General features: G+C 36.6%; 1 protein-coding gene and 1 pseudogene across 2 annotated transcripts; one reads left to right on the top strand and one right to left on the bottom strand.

Annotated features, from left to right (window-relative positions):
* LOC113067858 (cysteine protease ATG4D-like) overlaps positions 1-18,182 on the bottom strand; it is a 591,286-nt pseudogene that overhangs the window by 125,252 nt on the left and 447,852 nt on the right.
* On the top strand, positions 3,873-17,548 carry LOC113067854 (protein Hook homolog 2). 2 transcript variants are annotated; one of them, XM_026240346.1, is made up of 23 exons: positions 3,873-4,016; positions 4,731-4,813; positions 5,055-5,127; positions 5,224-5,274; positions 8,033-8,165; positions 8,647-8,714; positions 10,562-10,624; positions 10,704-10,781; positions 10,860-11,023; positions 11,845-11,985; positions 12,062-12,263; positions 12,434-12,544; positions 12,631-12,712; positions 12,858-12,924; positions 13,391-13,528; positions 13,641-13,728; positions 14,298-14,303; positions 14,425-14,459; positions 14,554-14,636; positions 14,842-14,945; positions 15,052-15,159; positions 15,249-15,320; positions 16,710-17,548. In XM_026240346.1, exons 1-23 carry the CDS (start codon positions 3,972-3,974, stop codon positions 16,839-16,841), a joined length of 2,127 nt encoding a protein of 708 aa, XP_026096131.1. In that variant the 5' UTR covers positions 3,873-3,971; the 3' UTR covers positions 16,842-17,548. The 2 variants fall into 2 exon arrangements, with proteins under 2 accessions (XP_026096131.1, XP_026096132.1); XM_026240347.1 differs by lacking the exon at positions 14,298-14,303.

Below are 18,182 nucleotides of genomic sequence, written 5' to 3'. Positions count from 1 at the left end.
TAATTATAATTTTATTTTGTTAATTCTAGGTAGGGAATGACTGCCGTCCATGTACTTCAGTTACTAATTAGGGTAGTTTACATTGGGCGTCGGATACGCTGAAGTTTGTGGTTTTATTTCTACATTTTCTGTTGGATCGTTAGATTAGTTGGGTTAAGTTATCGGGGTTGTTTCTGCTTTTGATGATTTCTTTTGTTTTGGTGTCACTCAGTTTCCTTCTTTCTTTTCCCCATAGTTCTTAAGTCATTTTCTTTAAGGACTGCTAATCTGCACCTCTCAAAATAAACAGATTTTGCCTTGAAACATCGAAGCCAGTTGTCGAATCTTCTTATTTCATGGTTTGCCCCAGTGCCAGTTGTTTTTCTCTTAAATGTTACGAAACATCCCCCAAAGATATCAAGCACGTGACATTAATTATTTTTTAGTTAATTGCAGCATTGCTTTAATGATATCTACTGTAAATGAATAAATTAATGAATGTTACAATATAAAATTGTACAATATAGACTTTTTTTTTTTTTCGGAGAAAGAACATCAAACTAAATGACTAAAAAGCACACGGGAAATCAATGTCTAATTGTCCAGTGTATTAATGATGACATCAATAATACGATATTTGATGTTTATGTATATACAAAATTATCTCATCACATGTGCAGATATTCGCTTGTTAAGTCTTACGTCACGTAGCAGCGCTTCCGTGTCCAAACGCTCCATCAGTTACCATGAGAAAACAACAAAAAGGTGTTAATATAAACTGAAAATGTGATAGAATACTAGCTAAAAAGTTATAATCTTAACCTTTAACTCCATACCGAAGTCCCAGATAGCCAGACAATGAAAATATAAATATAAAAAAAATATATAAAAATTATTTGTGTTTGGGACGCTGTGAGCACGGAGACTGTAGTGTATACCGTAAGTCTGAAAGCGTTTAGCTTAAATTATTAATATGAATAAACGGTGCTCATAAACGGCTGCTGCAGTCGTATTTTCAAGTGAAGCGAGTTGAGGCTTGGACCCGGAAACAGCGCTTCTTACGTCATCACTTAACAACCGAATAGCCTCAAATACACACATTTGATTGGCCGCTCTGTGTTGTCATGTTAACGTGGAGAAAAAGTGTGTGTTGACATGGTTGAATTTCATGGGTTCATTTAAAGGGATTTTGGCCCTCTCTGCCTTCCATATTCAGTCTGTACCAGAAGCTGTGTTTAAAAGAGTCTGTTTAGTCTGTTCTGACGTCAGATGTGGGTGTGTAACCCTAAATTAGAGTCTGAAAAACGTCACTTTACCAGCATCTGAATTTAGTATCATTTCATTTTATTGTTTTTCATACTTTCTTGCTCCAGACATGAATGATTCCTCAAATCACGTATATTGTTGAGGATTTAAAGCTTAAGGATTTATCAAAAGCACTATTTTCAAGGAAAAATGTATTATATAATGCTGGGCAGTCAAGGCCTTATGGATAGAGAGTCGGACTTGTAACCTGAAGGTCGTGGGTTCAAATGTCACATCCTTATTACATTTCTATATATTTTAAAATAACTATATATTTAAGAAATATGATTAGACACATTTATATAAATGTATTATTATAAAATGCATTACTATTAACGATTTTAACTTATTTAAAGAGGATATTCATTAATGCTTTGACAGTTTAGTGTTTTTAACATTATTCAATTTAGCGATTTATATTTTTAATTTATTTATCATTACTTCCACCTTTCTGCTTTGTATGTTTGTGTGCTGATGCTTTGACAAAATACATGTTAAATGTGCATTGAGAAGAGAGCAAAGGAAAGAAAAACAGTGTGTCACAGTTATTAAACGGAAGTAGTTTTAGGAAGCACCTCTGGATAGACAGAAGGGTCGAGATCAGAATAGAGGAAGGTTCCTGAATGAAAATAGCCTTCCTTCGGTTCTTGTGAAAACCCCCTCCTCCCTGTCTTTTGCCAGCTTGTTAGTCATAACCATAACCAGAGAGCAGCATGTAAACCAGAGACCCTCGAGTTTCCGTCCGCGTCTCAGAGCGCTTCCGGTGCGGATCAGATAACAGCCGAGCTCCAACCCTTCCAAAATAAACGGATAGTTTTTTTTCTTTATGCAGAATTTATTTACGTATACATAAGTTACACAATGCACTTACAGTAACTGCAATAAGACATGTTGGGTAACCGCAGGTGATTGACAGGCCGGATGGGAGTAGCAGGAAGTGACGTAGGCGCGTGTGAACGTGTCAAAAGTTTGGGCTAGTGATGTCAAAGAGCCTAATATAAACAGGTTTACGTGTGAAGTGTCATGTGTGAGTTTAGGGAGCTTCAGTCATGGTAATTAGTACTTATTTATCTAAATATCTTGTCTAGTTTCTGACAAGATGATAAAGGATCGATAAGTGATGAAAATATTCTAAATATATATTAAAATGTTCTAAAACACATTTGAATATGGATAATTAATAATTACCCACGATGTTTACTTGCAGTCTAGACGCCTTTTGAGATTTCCACCATTATGATTTTTTATTTTGTACTTTAGCCTTGACTGTAGCCTAAAACTAAAGACGTAATTTTAATTAATTTTAATTGTCTTCCAGAGATTTCTCCCGCTTTATGATGACAAGGAATGCATAGGTAATTAATAAAACCTTAAACAACGCTTGAAACGGAGTCTGTTGTCCATCTGGTTTGTAATTGTGTGTATGCGCAAGGGTTTTCTTGGTGAATGTGCACAGTCTCATTATAGGGAAAACAAAATGTGTATTTAAGTTGAATAATTTTTATATATTTATGAAGCTATTATTCCAATGAAAGTAATAATAATCATTTTCCTTTACTTGCAGCCTACAACTTTCTATTATTTTGGGAAAATTTCACATACCTCAGAAGAAATGGTCAAGATCCACGTCATATTTAATTCATTTTCTTTAAAAGACTTAGGATTACAGCACCACTTTTGGGAACATTTTCAATAAAAAAGCAAATAATATTTATTGATGTATAAGTCCAAGTTTAAGTACCAAGTTTGTAGTGTATTAAACACCCCGCTTTTTCTTCTTTATTTTATTTATTTATTTTTGTTATTCTTGTCTAACATTTTTATATTGATGGGGTATTATTTTTGTACACTGATCACTAATAATCATAATAATAAAATAATAAAAAAAGCAAAGAAGACTTTCTTATTTTTCACGAATAAACATTTTTTGATTAATTAATCAATTGTTTTATGTACATTCTTGTTTACTGTTTTATATTGGTTCTGCTCAATAATAATAATAATAATGACAAAAAAAAAAAACGTAACACTGTTGACATTGACTGTTGGATTCTGCCATCTAGTGATCACACAACAGATCTGCGTCACACTGGTTTACTTTTTTTTATATTTTTATGAATTAATCGCCTTTTTTTTTTTTTTTTTTTTTTTGCATTTATTTATTTATTTTGTCATTTTAACCAATTCTCTACATTTATAAACCGCTGTATACAGACCTTATGAACTTAATTGCAACAAAATGTAATATGTATTTTGGAAATGTAGCATAATGATAATATGTAGCTTAAAGATAATAATAAGTCCTTTGACTTCCATATTATGGAAAAAAACACAAATGTAAGTCAAAGGTTACCGGGAACCTGTTTGGTCATCAACATTCTTCAGAATATCTTATTTTGTGTTCAACAGAAGAAAGGATTTTATACAGGTTTGAAACTTGTGAGTAAATGACGGAATTGTAACTTTTGGGTAAACTAATATTTTTGTAAATTACATATTTAAATGTGATTTAAATACGTTGATTATTAACGTATATTTAATTTAAATATGCCGCGAGCGCGTCGCTGTGTTGCTATGGCTACTAAAGTTCTCGCGGCGAAGACAAGTGCGTCGGTGACGCGTCAGTTCAGTTCGTGTGCGCGCATTTAGCTGCGCTGCTAGTGTGTGTAGCAGCTCAAACCGTCACCATGAGCCTCAATAAACACCAGCTGAGTGACTCTTTATTCATCTGGGTAAGATACAAACCCGTTCCCTTCAATACAACTGATATTTAAAGAGTGTCCGTCTGTATTGACTGAGAATGAAGCAGTTGTCGTCTGTTTGTGTTTAGCGCGCTAGCCTGTTAGCAGCAGGTGGAATCTCACATTTCACCCAGTTTATGATTTTAATGAATTAATCGCCGTTTTCTGTTTATCATTCGCTCGTATATCAGTCAGGCGAGTTTATTGGTGCTTTATACAGCTCTGTATTTGTGTGTTTGGTGTGCTAAACTCATTATGTAACTGACCAAAGGTCCTGAAATGAGTTTAGACTGATTATAAGAGTTCAAAACAACACAACCTCCGATTAAATCAATATACCCTCCTCGAATAAAACAACAAAAATGCCCGAAAAAGTAAACTTATTGTTTTTGATCTCACTTTTGAGACCTACTGCTATATATGTACCAAAATAATAGATAAATTATGATTCTCCATTGACCGTCTTTGTTTTTCCTAACAATTACTCCGTATATAGATATTACTTTGTCGAATATATCAAAGTAGGTATGAAAGTTTGTTTTTACTATCGTTGTCTTTAATTTATTTGTTTGAATCTTATTTTTATTATTTATTTATTTTTCTAAAAGGTGTCTTGGACGCTAAACAACACAAGTTTTAAACTGTTTTTGTATACACCTTTCATGTCTGTATTTGTCTAATTCTCTGTCTCCTTCTGTGTTTCAGCTGCAGTCATTTCAGGTGCCGTCATGCACGAGCAAACATGAACTGACCAGTGGTGTGGCCATCGCACATGTGCTCAATAAAATGTGAGTGGTACTTTCTACAATGTTTATGAAGGAACGTCAACTATTCATGTGAAAGCTGATCTGACAGATGCACTGAATGTCTGAATCCCTGTTAAGCCACAAGCACACATGCATGTAAAAAATGACAGCTGATTATGAATACTTCTCATTCACTGACCCTGGAGACCACTGACAGACCTTTTCCTTCATGATGCATGATCAGTTGTGTTAGCTCTGAGCATTTCTGTTCTGTTTCTGTCAGAGATTCGTCCTGGTTTAATGAGACGTGGCTCAGCAGGATAAAAGAGGATGGCGGCACAAACTGGAGGCTGAAGGTACTTTAGTTTTATTCGATTTCTTTCTAATAAAGATGTTTTCTGTACAGTATACAGGATGTTCATGGGTCTGAGTAAACACATTTGCTCTGACAGGTCAGCAACCTCAAGAAGATCCTTCAGAGCATGATGGAGTATTATCATGATGTAAGTTATGTTTTTGTGTGATTTGAAGTCTATCAAAAGCTGTTTTCCTTTGTACCTTTGAACCATACTTGAATAACAAGTTAAGGATAAAATATGTCCTTTTATACAGTAAATATAGTATAAAATGTTTCCATTAAATATTTAGATATTTTTATTGTTTCTAATTTTTGGGATTTTAAATTTAAATACTACAATAAATAATTAACCATGTAAATAAAATAGAAAAAAATGAAAAATAATGGCAAGGCAACATTTCTCAAATTTATTTTACTTTGAATATTGAACTAAAACTTCATAAACAAATAAATGAATACCACTTTTTTTTTAAAAACCCACATAAATTACATTCGCATTTAGTCATTTAGCAGACGCTTTTATCCAAAGCTACTTACAAATGAGAACAGTGGAAGCAATCAAACACAACAAAACAGCAATTATATGCAAGTGCTATAACAAGTCTTAGTTAGGTTAAATGCAGAACATGTAGCAAGGACTTTTAAATAATATAATATAATATAATACATATTATATTATATTATATTGGGGGAAGTCGTGGCCTAATGGTTAGAGGGTTGGACTCCCAATCAAAGGGTTGTGGGTTCTAGTCTCGGGCCGGACGGAATTGTGGGTGGGGGGAGTGCATGTACAGTTCTCTCTCCACCTTCAATACCACGACTTAGGTGCCCTTGAGCAAGGCACTGAACCCCCCACTGCTCCCCGGGCGCCGCAGCATTAATGGCTGCCCACTGCTCCGGGTGTGTGCTCACAGTGTGTGTGTTTGTGTTCACTGCTCTGTGTGTGTGCATTTCGGATGGGTTAAATGCAGAGCACAAATTCTGAGTATGGGTCACCATACTTGGCTGAATGTCACTTCACATAAAAAGAAAACCAATAGAATAGAAAAGGAGGGGACCAGGAGGAAACATTTAATTTAAAAGTCCGTAAAGTGACTTTGTGATTCTTTGGGATGGCACAATCAAGCAACGTTCACTTGCAGAACGCAAGTTTCTAGAGGGCACATAAGTCTGAAGTAATGAATTTAGGTAAAGTGTTGTAGAGCCAGTGGTGGTTTTGTAGGCAAACATCAATGCCTTGAATTTTATGTGAGCAGCTATTGGTAGCAAGTGCAAACTGATAAACAGAGGTGTGACGTGTATTCTTTTTGGCTCATTAAAAATGTATCATGCTGCCGCGGTTGAGTTGAAGGTGATGGTCTGTCATCCAACAAGAAATGTCTGTTAGACAAGCTGAGATGTGAGTAGCTACTGTTGAGAGGTAGAGTTGAGTGTCATCAGCATAGCAGGTGTATGAAAAGCCATGTTTCTGAATGACAGAACCTAATAATGCCATGTAGACAGAGAAGAGAAGTGGTCCAAGAACTGAGCCCTGAGGCACCCCAGTAGTTAGATGTTAGACCTCTCCAAGATACTTTGAAGGACCTATCGGATAGGTAAGACTCAAACCATTGAAGTGTGGTTCCTGAGATGCCTTTTGCCAGTAGCGTTGATAGGAGGATCTGGTGGTTAACCGTGTCAAAAGCAGCGGACAGCAGAATAAGTACTGAAGATTTGGATTCTGCTCTTGCCAGTCTTAGAGCTTCAACAACTGAGAATAAGGCCGTCTTAGTTGAATATCCTCTTCTGAAGCCAGATTGGTTACTGTCAGGGAGGTTGTTGTTTGTGAGAAATGTAGAGACTTGGTTGAACACAGCTCGTTCAAGTGTTTTTGCAATGAAAGGAAGAAGGGAAACCTGTCTGTAGTTCTCTAAAAGAGATGGGTTGAGGTTGGATTTCTTAAGTAGTGGAGTTATACGAGCCTGTCTAAATGATGAGGGAAAAACACCAGTGTGCAGAGTGCAGGTCAACTCCAGGAGAAAAGGCTTGAAGGAGATGAGATGGAATAGGATCAAGCAGGCAAGTTGTAGGGTGATTAGAAAGGATGAGTTTTGACACTTCTGCCTCAGAGAGTGAAGAGAAGGATGTAAATGAATGTAAGTTTGCTGGTGATATGAGCTTGACGGATTGTGGTGTGGAAAACTGTGCACTGATATTTTTCATTTTATTAATGTGGCATAGTATAAATGTGGCAAAGTCGTCAGCTATTAGAGATGAAGCAGGAGGGGGAGGAGGAGGACAAAGAAGTGAGATAAATGTTTTAAAAAGCATGTGAGAGTTAGATGATTTGTTAATTTTGTTTTGGTAGTATGTCCTTTGAGCAGTGAAGACATTAACAGAGAAAGAAGAGAGGAGCGACTGATACACATTAAGACCAGTAGTATTTTTGGATTTGTGCCACAAAATGAATAAAACTAATAAATGCTATAAAGACATTAAATAAACTAATAGAAATTGCTAACAGAAAATGCACAACAAATTTACTTAAAATGAAAGTGAAAAGGCAAAATACAAAAATGAAATAGTTAAAAATTTTAGAACTGTAGTAGTACATCATAAATAATCAAGAACATAAACTATATAAAATAAAGCATAAATACAAATGAATTAATAAATACTATATAGATACATTTTACAAATATTAACGACAAACACATTATATTAAAACACTAAAATTGAACGGAGAAAATAAAATCGAATCCAAACTATTTAGTAGTATATCAGTGATGCGAAGTAAACACGGACGCATTGTACACGTTTATGAATACATACACAGACGTGCGTATATTTGTGTGTATATGTATACATTTGTGTTCTCTGTTGCAGTGTAAGCTAGTAGCGTATTGTATGTGTGTGTGTGTCAGGTGTTGAGTCAGCAGGTGTCTGACGAGCACGTTCCTGACGTGTGTTTGATCGGTGAGATGGGGGACGTGACTGAACTGGGTCGTCTGCTTCAGCTGGTTCTGGGCTGCGCCGTCAGCTGCGATCAGAAACAAGGTACACAGGAGATCACAAGCCCTGGGTCACATGATCAGTCATGGTCCGAAACATTCTGTAATCTGATGTTGTTTACAAGTAATGAGAAACACGTGTGAAGCTTTCTGCCTGTTAAAGTCTTCAGTACAATATAAATTACAATTATTCAGTGAAGCATTATTAATTTATCATAATAAATGAAATTGTGATATACCAATGAAATACGCCTATATCATTAAATATACAATAATAAATTAGATTATAAAATATTGTACAATATACAGTGTGAATAATTTATTTTAAATATTTTAATAAAATATAATTCATAATTTAAATCATTCTAACTCTGTCCTGGTTCAGTGTAAAAGCATGACTTCATTAGGTGTATGTATTTTAAAGTGACTTGAGAATAATTTATCTGTAACAGTAGTTTTTGGGTGGAGTCTGTTAATTAAGCATCGGCCTAAATGTCATAACTTTATGATTTTGTTTTCTGTCTCAGAGCACATCCAGCAGATCATGACTCTGGAGGAATCAGTGCAGCATGTGGTGATGGCGGCTATACAAGAGGTGCAAAACACACCTCCATTTCACACTCATTTCAGAAGAAGCACTTGTGCTGCGAAGTTGAAAAATTAGGAATATATATATATATATATATATATATATATATATATATATATATATATATATATATATATATATATATATATATATATATATATATATATATATATATATATATATATATATATATATATATATATATATAAATAAATAAATAATATTTTCCTCAAAGGGATGAAAGGAGAAATTTGCATGCAGAATGGAAAATCTGTACTGGGTTTTTACAATTTTTAGCTTTAAACTACATTCTTTGTTTATATATAAGTTACAATTATATTAAATGCCAGATTTTATTTTGTAACCAAAATACCTTTTAATAACCATGAGAAAAAAAACGTTATGCATAATGCTGGACATATAAACAAGCCCAAAATGACTCTTATTTTAAAATGTCTGTTATTTTGGCCTGTTTTTATTTTAGTTTTGGTCTAGTCTTTGTGTGACACTATCATTTTAGTTTTAGTCATGTTCATACTCCGTTTAGTCAGTCAAGTTTCAGTCAACTAAAAGTCTAAGCATTTTAGTCTTATTTTAGTCAGAATTATCCATATTAGTCTATTTTTTTGTCAAAAATAATTGTATTTTAGTCTCTTTTTAATAATGCAATTCTATTTAACCAGTCAATATAAGTAGCAAGTAGTATAGACGAAACCAAAATTTTAAGCCAAACCCATTTCATCAAGGTTATCTTATTATATACTTGTTACTTATTCCAGACACAGAAAATGCTCTGATTTAAATTTACAACATTTATTATACCAACCAAACATGTTAGAAATACACACATCAGTCCCTTTCTCTGTGTCAGACTTAACTTTGTTTGTAGTCGTCTTCTAATTAATGCCATGAGTGGGGCTTGAGGAAGTGATGTCACCTTCGTCTGCGCTGTGTGACCTGAAGTGAGAGACAGGAAACACAAATACTGCTGAATAACTTTAGCATAGTTTTTATTTTATGAACCACATTTAGTCTTATTTGATCAAAAATAGAGAAAAAATTATATAATTTGAAATATTATTGCAATTTAAAATCTTTTTTTATATATATACACTTTAAAAAGTCTAAGAGTCTAAGAAAAGTGCTTCAGAAATAAAATTTATTATTATTATTATATAATATATTAAATATATAAACATGCATGTGTGTGTATTTATATAAACATAATAAATGTAATGTAAACAAAAACTTAAATCTATATGCTGTACAGTTTTTAACTGTTGATTCCTTTAATGAATCAAAGAAACATGAAGACTGGAGGAATGATGCTGAAAATACAGCTTTAATCACAGAAATAAATTATATTTTAAAGTTATATATTAAATATATAATTATATGTAAAATAGGAAACCAGTATTAGAATTTGTAATGATATTCCACAATATTACTTTTCTGTATTTGTGATCAAATAAATACAGCCTTGATGAGCAGAAGAGACAAAAAAAAAAAAAAAAACATTAGACATATGACATTACATTTCATAAAACTGAATTTTGTAGCGTTTTCGAGGACCTTCTGAGAATATTTTTTTATTTGCACACATGCTCCAAAATACATAAGAAGTGCCCATGGAGGAAGTGAATGTGAAGTAGTTTTGGGCTTTATTCAAATGTTTATTTCTCTGTAACTTCCTCCATTCAAACGATGAGGAAGACGATCTCTCCACTGATGTGTGTGAAAGCGTGTCTCTGTTCTCCCAGAATGCCGTGTGTAGATCTGTAAAGAGCAGCAGACTGAGCATGTGACCGCTGTGCTGTTGATCTAATGAAGCTTTCTCTGTGTTTGTGTCTCAGCTGCTCACCAAAGAGCCCGTGGAGGCAGGAACTCCAGAGACGTACGGGGATTTCGACAGTCAGGTGAGTGTGTGGGGTTTAGGATCCGATGGGTTTGGGCTTTCTGTGTTATCTCACCTTTTCTCGTCCTGTTGCTCCTCAGTCCAGGAAGTATTATTTTCTGAGTGAAGAGACGGACAATAGAGACTACACGCACCGCTGCCGAGAGCTGCAGCAGCAGGTGAGCGCTGAACTGAACGCTGGAGATGAAAGCAGCGAGGCTGGCTCGAGTAATAAGAGATGTTTGTGTGTGATTCAGGTGTCTGTTCTGATGGAGGAGAAGTCCTCGCTGCAGGTGGAGCTTCAGTCACTGCGGGAGCGTCTCAATCACTGCGAGACGCCCGACGTCTCCTCCACCATCACCAACAAGAAGCTGCTGCTGCTGCAGAGTCAGATGGAGCAGCTGCAGGAGGAGAGCTACAGGTGGGAGGCCCCTCGCGCAGCTCCACCACAGGGCCTGCTCGCTCAGGCTTTAATCACACTGAGGCTCTGTGTTCTGGACAGTGAAAAGTGTTTAAAAAAAACAAACAAAATAAACTAATATTTATATACTAATAAACATTCAAAAATGTTTTGTTTTTATTATTACCATGTCATAATATTAATATAATTTTTGTACTATATATTTTATAGTCATAATAATTAGCTTTTGGTTTTCCATTCATACAAATAAAAAATTACATGATTATTATTTGTAATATTGTAGTTATGTAAATTTATAATAAATAAAGATTAGATCAATATAATGATTTTGTACCTAAATCATTACTTTTATAAATAAAATATTTCAATATAATATTTATATTTATGTGATTTAAATTAGTAATAATATATAATATTATATTGTATTGAAAAAAATGTATTGTAATTAATTGTGTAATTTATTTATTTAATTCTGGCTATATCCATTCATACAAATACAAAATGTTTAACTTTATAATATTATATAAATAATTGTAATATTATCGTATAGTATTTATGTAGTATTTTATCAATAATATTATGTTATTTTATGTAATTTCTTCATTGTTTATAAATTGAATATTACTTATCATTATTTGAAAATATATAATCATTTAAATGTTATTATTAATATTAAAAATAAAATTAATATGATTAATCATTTTTACTTAAATTCTGTATATGTCATATAACAAGAAGTAGTATTATATATCTGCACTGTTATGTTAATATTGAGTTCAGATGCAGAAGCGTCTTGTTCTGAAGCGTCTGATGTGTTTCAGGCTGGAGAGCAGTCGAGATGACCTGCGTGTGCGAGCAGATGCTCTGGAGCGAGAGGTGACGGACCTGCAGCTGAGGAACGAGGAGCTCACCAGCCTCGCTCAGGAGGCCCAGTCCCTCAAAGACGAGATGGACATCCTCAGGTCCGAGACGCCAGACGCCTCGCTGCCTGCTGTGTGACACGCTCTCTGTGTTCATCACTGCTGTTTCCTGCTGCAGGCACTCGTCTGACCGCGTGAGTCGACTGGAGGCCATGGTGGAGACCTACAAGCGCAAGCTGGAGGACCTGGGCGACCTGCGCAGACAGGTGCGTCTGCTGGAGGAGAGGAACCACGTCTACATGCAGCGCACCTGTGAGCTGGAGGAGGAGCAGCGCCGAGCGAACGCCATCCGCTCGCAGCTCGACACCTACAAGAGACAGGTGAAGAAGTGCTGCTTACACTGCTCCCGTCAACACACGAGCTGACACTAGTGTATCACTAGAGAACTAGACACTGAATCAAGATCCCAGAAACTCTCATTACCAAAAAGATCACAAAGAAGGAACACTTTAGTCCAGATGAATGACTGATGGTTGTTTGTGTTCCTCAGGCTCATGAGATGAGCGCCAAACACTCGGACGAGGCCATGAAAGCTGAGAAATGGCAGTTTGAGTACAAGAACCTCAGCGACAAATATGAGACGCTTCTGAAGGAGAGAGAGGTACCAGACTGATCCCTCACATCAGAGCAGAGGGTCTCTGTGACTGAGCATTAATGACCCTGTGTGTGTGTGTGTGTGCGCTGCAGAAGCTGATATGTGAGCGTGACGCACTGAGAGAGACGACTGAAGAGCTGAGATGTGCTCAGGTCCAGCAGCAGTGCTTAACAGGTCACACACCCTGCATCTACAGAGACATAAGCCCCGCCCTCTCTCACACACTCAGCCAATCAGCTCTCTCCCTGTGTGTCTGTAACATAAGCCCCGCCCTCTCTCACACACTCAGCCAATCAGCTCTCTCCCTGTGTGTCTGTAGATTCTCTGAGCACTGAATCAGGAGCGGTCGGCAGCCTGGCAGCAGAGATCATGCCCACAGAGCTCAGGTGAGCACTAGTCTTAATCCATCGCTTGAGCATTTACATTATTAACTACCCACTTTGAAATTTTGTTTGTTGTATTTGTATTAAAAAAAGGTTGTTTATGTGTTATGCATCTTTCAGTGTTTGTTATTAAGTTCACTAAATTAATGAGTAATGGTAGCTTGGCATTAAAATAAGTTTGATAATTTACATGAACTAATCTGATAGTCAGTGTGGGTGCTGATTATATTTAGTAGTAGCTTTAGTTGTAGTGTTTCTGGACTTTACTAGTAAAACATTTGAGAAGTTTCAATACTGAATACTAATCACACACACTAGCGGTCAAACGTTGTGAATGTGTTATTCCAGCATCATTACTCCAGTCTTCAGGGTCACGTGATCATTGGTACCTGTTTGTGTAGATGAGATGAGTCTAACATGTGAATGTGTTTTCTGTGTGTGTGTGTGTGTGTGTGTGTGTGTGTGTCAGGGACACGGTTGTGCGTCTGCAGCAGGAGAACAAGACGCTGTGTGTTCAGGAGGAGTCATACAGACACAGACTGGAGGAGCTTCAGACGCAGCTGGAGGATTCACAGCGCAGCCAGAACACACTCGAGACGCAGAACCGGTCTGTGTGTGTGTGAGACGTGTGTGTGTGTGTGTGTGTGTGTGTGTCAGGTACATCAGTGTATGGAGTGTGACACTCTCTCTCTCTCTCTGTGTGTGTGTGTGTGTGTCAGGTTGAGTCAGCAGCAGATCTCCGAGCTGAGCGCTCAGGTGGAGGAGCTGCAGAGAGCTTTACAGGAGCAGGACAGCAAGACCGAGGACGTCAGTAACACACACACACACACACACACTCACTGAAAACTGATTCCTCACGTCATGATTGTGTCTGAGCTCAAATCTCTCCGTTCAGTCTCTAAGACCAAATCATCTCTGCTCTTACTGCTGATGTATTGATGAAAGACATCAGTCTAAAAATGATTAATCTTTATCTTTTCTTCTGAGAGTAATAACTTGCTTCACCTCGTAAATGATTTGACATGAGAAGATGAAGTCAGTGCGGGCGCAGCTGAATAATATTAATCAATAATATCATAAGTCAAATGGAAGTATTGTTTAAAATTTGTAGCATTAACAATGAAAAATGATCCCCATGAAGTGGATTGGGAGGCGTATCTCCTCAGACAGCAGCGGCTGAGTGATTTCCATCTGATTGATTGATTTAATATGACTGACCTGATCATGTGATCTGATGTTAAACCACACAGTGTCTCTCTCTGGTTGGTTGATGTGTGAGATCTGTAACTGTTTTGTTTGCGGTGCTGAAATTAACGCCTGCTCGTCTGTTTTTATCCACCCACCTCTCCTAATCGACCAATCGTCTGCCGCCTCAGGTCATTGTAAGTACCGCCCCCGGCCCGTCTGCTTTCTGATTGGACACTGCTTGTTAATGTGCTGTGATCATCAGTGATGGTGTGTGATCGGTCAGCGTCTCACTGCTCTGTTTCTCTTCCCTGACAGTCGTCTCTGTTGAAGAAGAAGCTGGAGGAGCATCTGTGAGTGTGTGTCTCTGTCTGTCCTCTCTGAGCCTGCGTCGTCATCACATGTTGTGTTAACTGTGTGTGTGTGTGTGTGTGTGTGTGTGATCAGAGAGAAGCTGCACGAGGCTCATTCTGACCTGCAGAGGAAGCGGGAGGTGATTGATGATCTGGAGCCGCATGCGGACAGTAACAGTGAGTCCACACACGACCAGCCGCAGGTCAAAGGTCATTCTGATGACACCTTTATTGATTTAGCTCACAGACACACAACGAGCTACTCTGAAGCTAGTTCATCAAACTGCAAGCTACTCATCAGATGAAGTACCAAAGATTGCTGTGATGATTAAGATTTATGAATAAAATCTGTAAATATTTAAAATCTGTGTGTGTGTGTCAGTGTCGAAGAAGATCGTCGAGCTGCAGGAGATCCTGAAGAAGAAGGATGAAGACATGAGACGGATGGAGGAGCGATACAAGAGATACGTGGAGAAGGCTCGCACCGTCAGTACAGACTTCAGACAGATAGTGCCGTGTAGTGAGAGAAGAGTCCTGCTCGTGTCTCCCTGATCGCCAGGTGTGTGTGTGTGTGTGTGTGTGTGTGTTTCAGGTCATAAAGACCCTGGACCCCAAGCAGAAGTCCAGCGCTCCTCCTGCTGAGGTTCAGGTGCTGAAGAACCAGCTGACGGAGAAGGACAGGAAGATCCAGCACCTGGAGGTCAGACACACACACACACACACACACACACAGAGAGACAGACTGCTGTTAATGTGATGATGATCTCACGCTCGTCTCTGTGTGTGTAGCATGATTTCGAGAGGACGCGCTCCAGACACGACCAGGAGGAGAAGCTCATCATCTCAGCCTGGTACAACATGGTGAGGAACCACATGCTGGAGGAAACCCTTCAGAGCACAAAGAATACTAGCAGAGCTTTGATATTGTTATTATTGTGTTTTATATCGATCTGTGGCATGATTTTAGAAAGTAGTAAACATAAGTTACTGAAAATGGATTTTTAAGGATTTTTTTTTTCTTCTTCCTAGGTTTGATTTCAATAGTTTTTTGTTTTCCAAAAAGAAAATAAATTTTTAACATTTTAATTTGAATACATTTTAAAAGATTAACTAAATGGTTTTTATGCTTTCGTTTGATTAACACCATTTTTGTAAGTAAAAAAATATATACCGTATTTTTCGGACTATAAGTCGCACCTGAGTATAAGTCGCATCAGTCCAAAAATACGTCATGATGAGGAAAAAAAACATAAATCGCACTGGACTATAAGTTGCATTTATTTAGAACCAAGAACCAAGAGAAAACATTACCCTCTCCAGCCACGAGAGGGCACTCTATGTGTTCAGTGTAGACTACAGGAGAACTGAGCAGCATAGAGCGCCCTCTGGCGGCTGGAGACGGTAATGTTTTAACTTGGTTCTTTTCTCTTAGTTCATTTCTCTTGGTTCATGTCAAATTAATTTTAAGTCGCACCTGACCATAAGTTGCAGGACCAGCCAAACTATGAAAAAAAGTGCGACTTATAGTCCAGAAAATACGGTAAATAATTTTTATGCTTTCATTTGATTAACACCATTTTTTTTTTTCATAAAAATATTTAGTTGTACTAAATCCATGAAAAACTTTAAAACAAGACGACACAAAATTACTGAAAAATAAAGCATTTCACAGGGCTCTATTTTGGTAAAAGCAATTAATTTAAATGATAAATTTTTCTAAATTCACTTGATTTAGACATGCTTTTTAATTAATGAACATTTAGGACCGATTCCAGAAACATGAAAATGAAAAGCAATGAATTCAGGGGGAAGAAACATTTCCATAAGATTAGTTTGTTAAACTTAGAAAAAATTGTAAGGAAATTCGGTATAAATAAGTATGATTAGATTAGATTAGATTTTTTTTTTTTTTTAAATTGAATTCCACTTTAAAAAAAAGGAAAAAAAAAGAATTTGGGGTAGAACAGAACACATTTCATAGGGCTCTAAAAATGGAATGTTTGTGAAGCATTTAATAAACTGTAATTACATCTCATTATTAATTGGACACGCTTTTTGATCACTAAAGATTGTATTCAACCATTAAAATGGAATCCAGAAAATAAAAAAATAAATAAAACTTGAAAAAAAAAAAAAGAGAATTTTGAAAAAAAAAAAAAACCTTTTTTCCATGCACCTGGTCACGCTGCGGGTCGAGTTGAGGTGGTTCAGTAGTGTACTGGAGTTGATCTCTGTCTCTGTGTGTCTCAGGGGATGGCTCTTCATCAGAAGGTGGCCGGAGAGAGATCAGGACCCGGTTCTGCTCCGGCTCAGTCCTTCCTGGCCCAGCAGAGACAGTGGACACAAGCCCGCAGAGGCCTGTCCCGCCTGCAGCCCAGATAGACCGCTCACACCTCCTCTATCCGTCTGTCTGTCATCGGCCTGCTGTCTTTTATCATTGTCTTTTAGATTAAGTTTGCTGGTTTTTTTTAGTTGATGTGAACGTCAGTTGAGTTTTAGTGTAGTGTTAATTAGCTTCAGAAACCACTGCGTTTAATGAAGTAGATCAACCTTTTCTTCTTTTAATGATGTCTTTTTACTGTAGATTTGGGTGTTGATCAGGGTTAGGGTGCATGTGAGCGCACTTTACACCCCCGGTGCCTTCTGCCATCCGTCGATCATCTGCTGAATGCTGGAAGCCCGTAATGCCACGAACAAATCAAGTGCTTTTATAATGAGTTTTCCAGAGAGCTGCTGTGTTTTAACGACACTAATCATGGAAGTTTCCACCGGATGCTGCTTGACCTTTTTTTTTTTTTGATGTAATGTCACCAAAGTCTGTCGCTGGTATTTATTGAGGCAGAAACACTACTGACTGTGAACACTGTGTTCTTGTCCTCATCGGTCCGGACGCTGAGCTTCGTTCGTTCTTCACTCTCCAGAGTTTGTCACAGTGCTGTGTTTATGAGTTGTTTGTGTGTTTCTCACCGTGTTTTCTTCGTTCGCTCTGAGTCTGGACTGATGGGGTCTGTACGGAAATGAATCACTTTAGTCTCTCACTGTTCTTCTCTTTGCACTACAATAAAAGAGGTTCTAGGTACAAAATATCAGAGCTGAGTCTGTGTGTGTGCTTTTGTGTTATGTGCAATAAATGATGAGACGCCAGTCAGAAATGATCGATAAAAAACCTGATCCACAAATCAGTTCTTGAAATACTGAATAAGTCTGATAAATTAGCAGTCAAATAATTACGTTCATTTATTGTTAGATGTATATTCCGTGACTCAATGTTTTGAAATATTTGCTGGAAAATTAAGTTATAAAAATACTAATGACTGTTTAATGATTCAAAATATAATGATCATGCAGGATTGCTAACGTGTAAAAGACTGCATCACTGTGAAAGATGTATACACTAAATGTGTAAAATATAATTTGGAAATTAGTTACTATTATGTTGAATTATATTCTTACTATGGTACTGTTAGATGTGTTATTGAAAGCACTTTATATTACTTTTATTCCCCAACGTTTTATTGAAATCAAATTGTTTATTAGTTTTAATAAAAAAAAAAAAAAGTATTTTAATGCAATTCAGCTAAATGAGATGATCTTATTTTATCATTTATATCACTGAACTGTTTCATTGAATAATTTTAATCTAAATTATATATTTAAAAAAATATATATATTTTAATCATTTTCAATTATTTTATTTAATTAAATTCAATAAGATGAGATAGT

The sequence above is a fragment of the Carassius auratus genome, linkage group LG28B (assembly GCF_003368295.1).
Source record: "Carassius auratus strain Wakin linkage group LG28B, ASM336829v1, whole genome shotgun sequence".
Classification (NCBI taxonomy): Eukaryota; Metazoa; Chordata; class Actinopteri; order Cypriniformes; family Cyprinidae; genus Carassius; species Carassius auratus.
Note: the sequence above shows the minus strand (reverse complement) of the source record. Positions and strands in the feature narration are given on the sequence as shown.

Excerpts from the sequence above, each read along its gene's own strand:
- LOC113067854 (XM_026240346.1), top strand. The coding sequence starts at position 3,972 with ATGAGCCTCAATAAACACCAGCTGAGTGACTCTTTATTCATCTGG. Across the intron at positions 4,814-5,054 it reads GCACATGTGCTCAATAAAAT|AGATTCGTCCTGGTTTAATG; the intron begins GTGAGTGGTACT and ends TGTTTCTGTCAG. Across the intron at positions 12,545-12,630 it reads CGCTTCTGAAGGAGAGAGAG|AAGCTGATATGTGAGCGTGA; the intron begins GTACCAGACTGA and ends TGTGCGCTGCAG.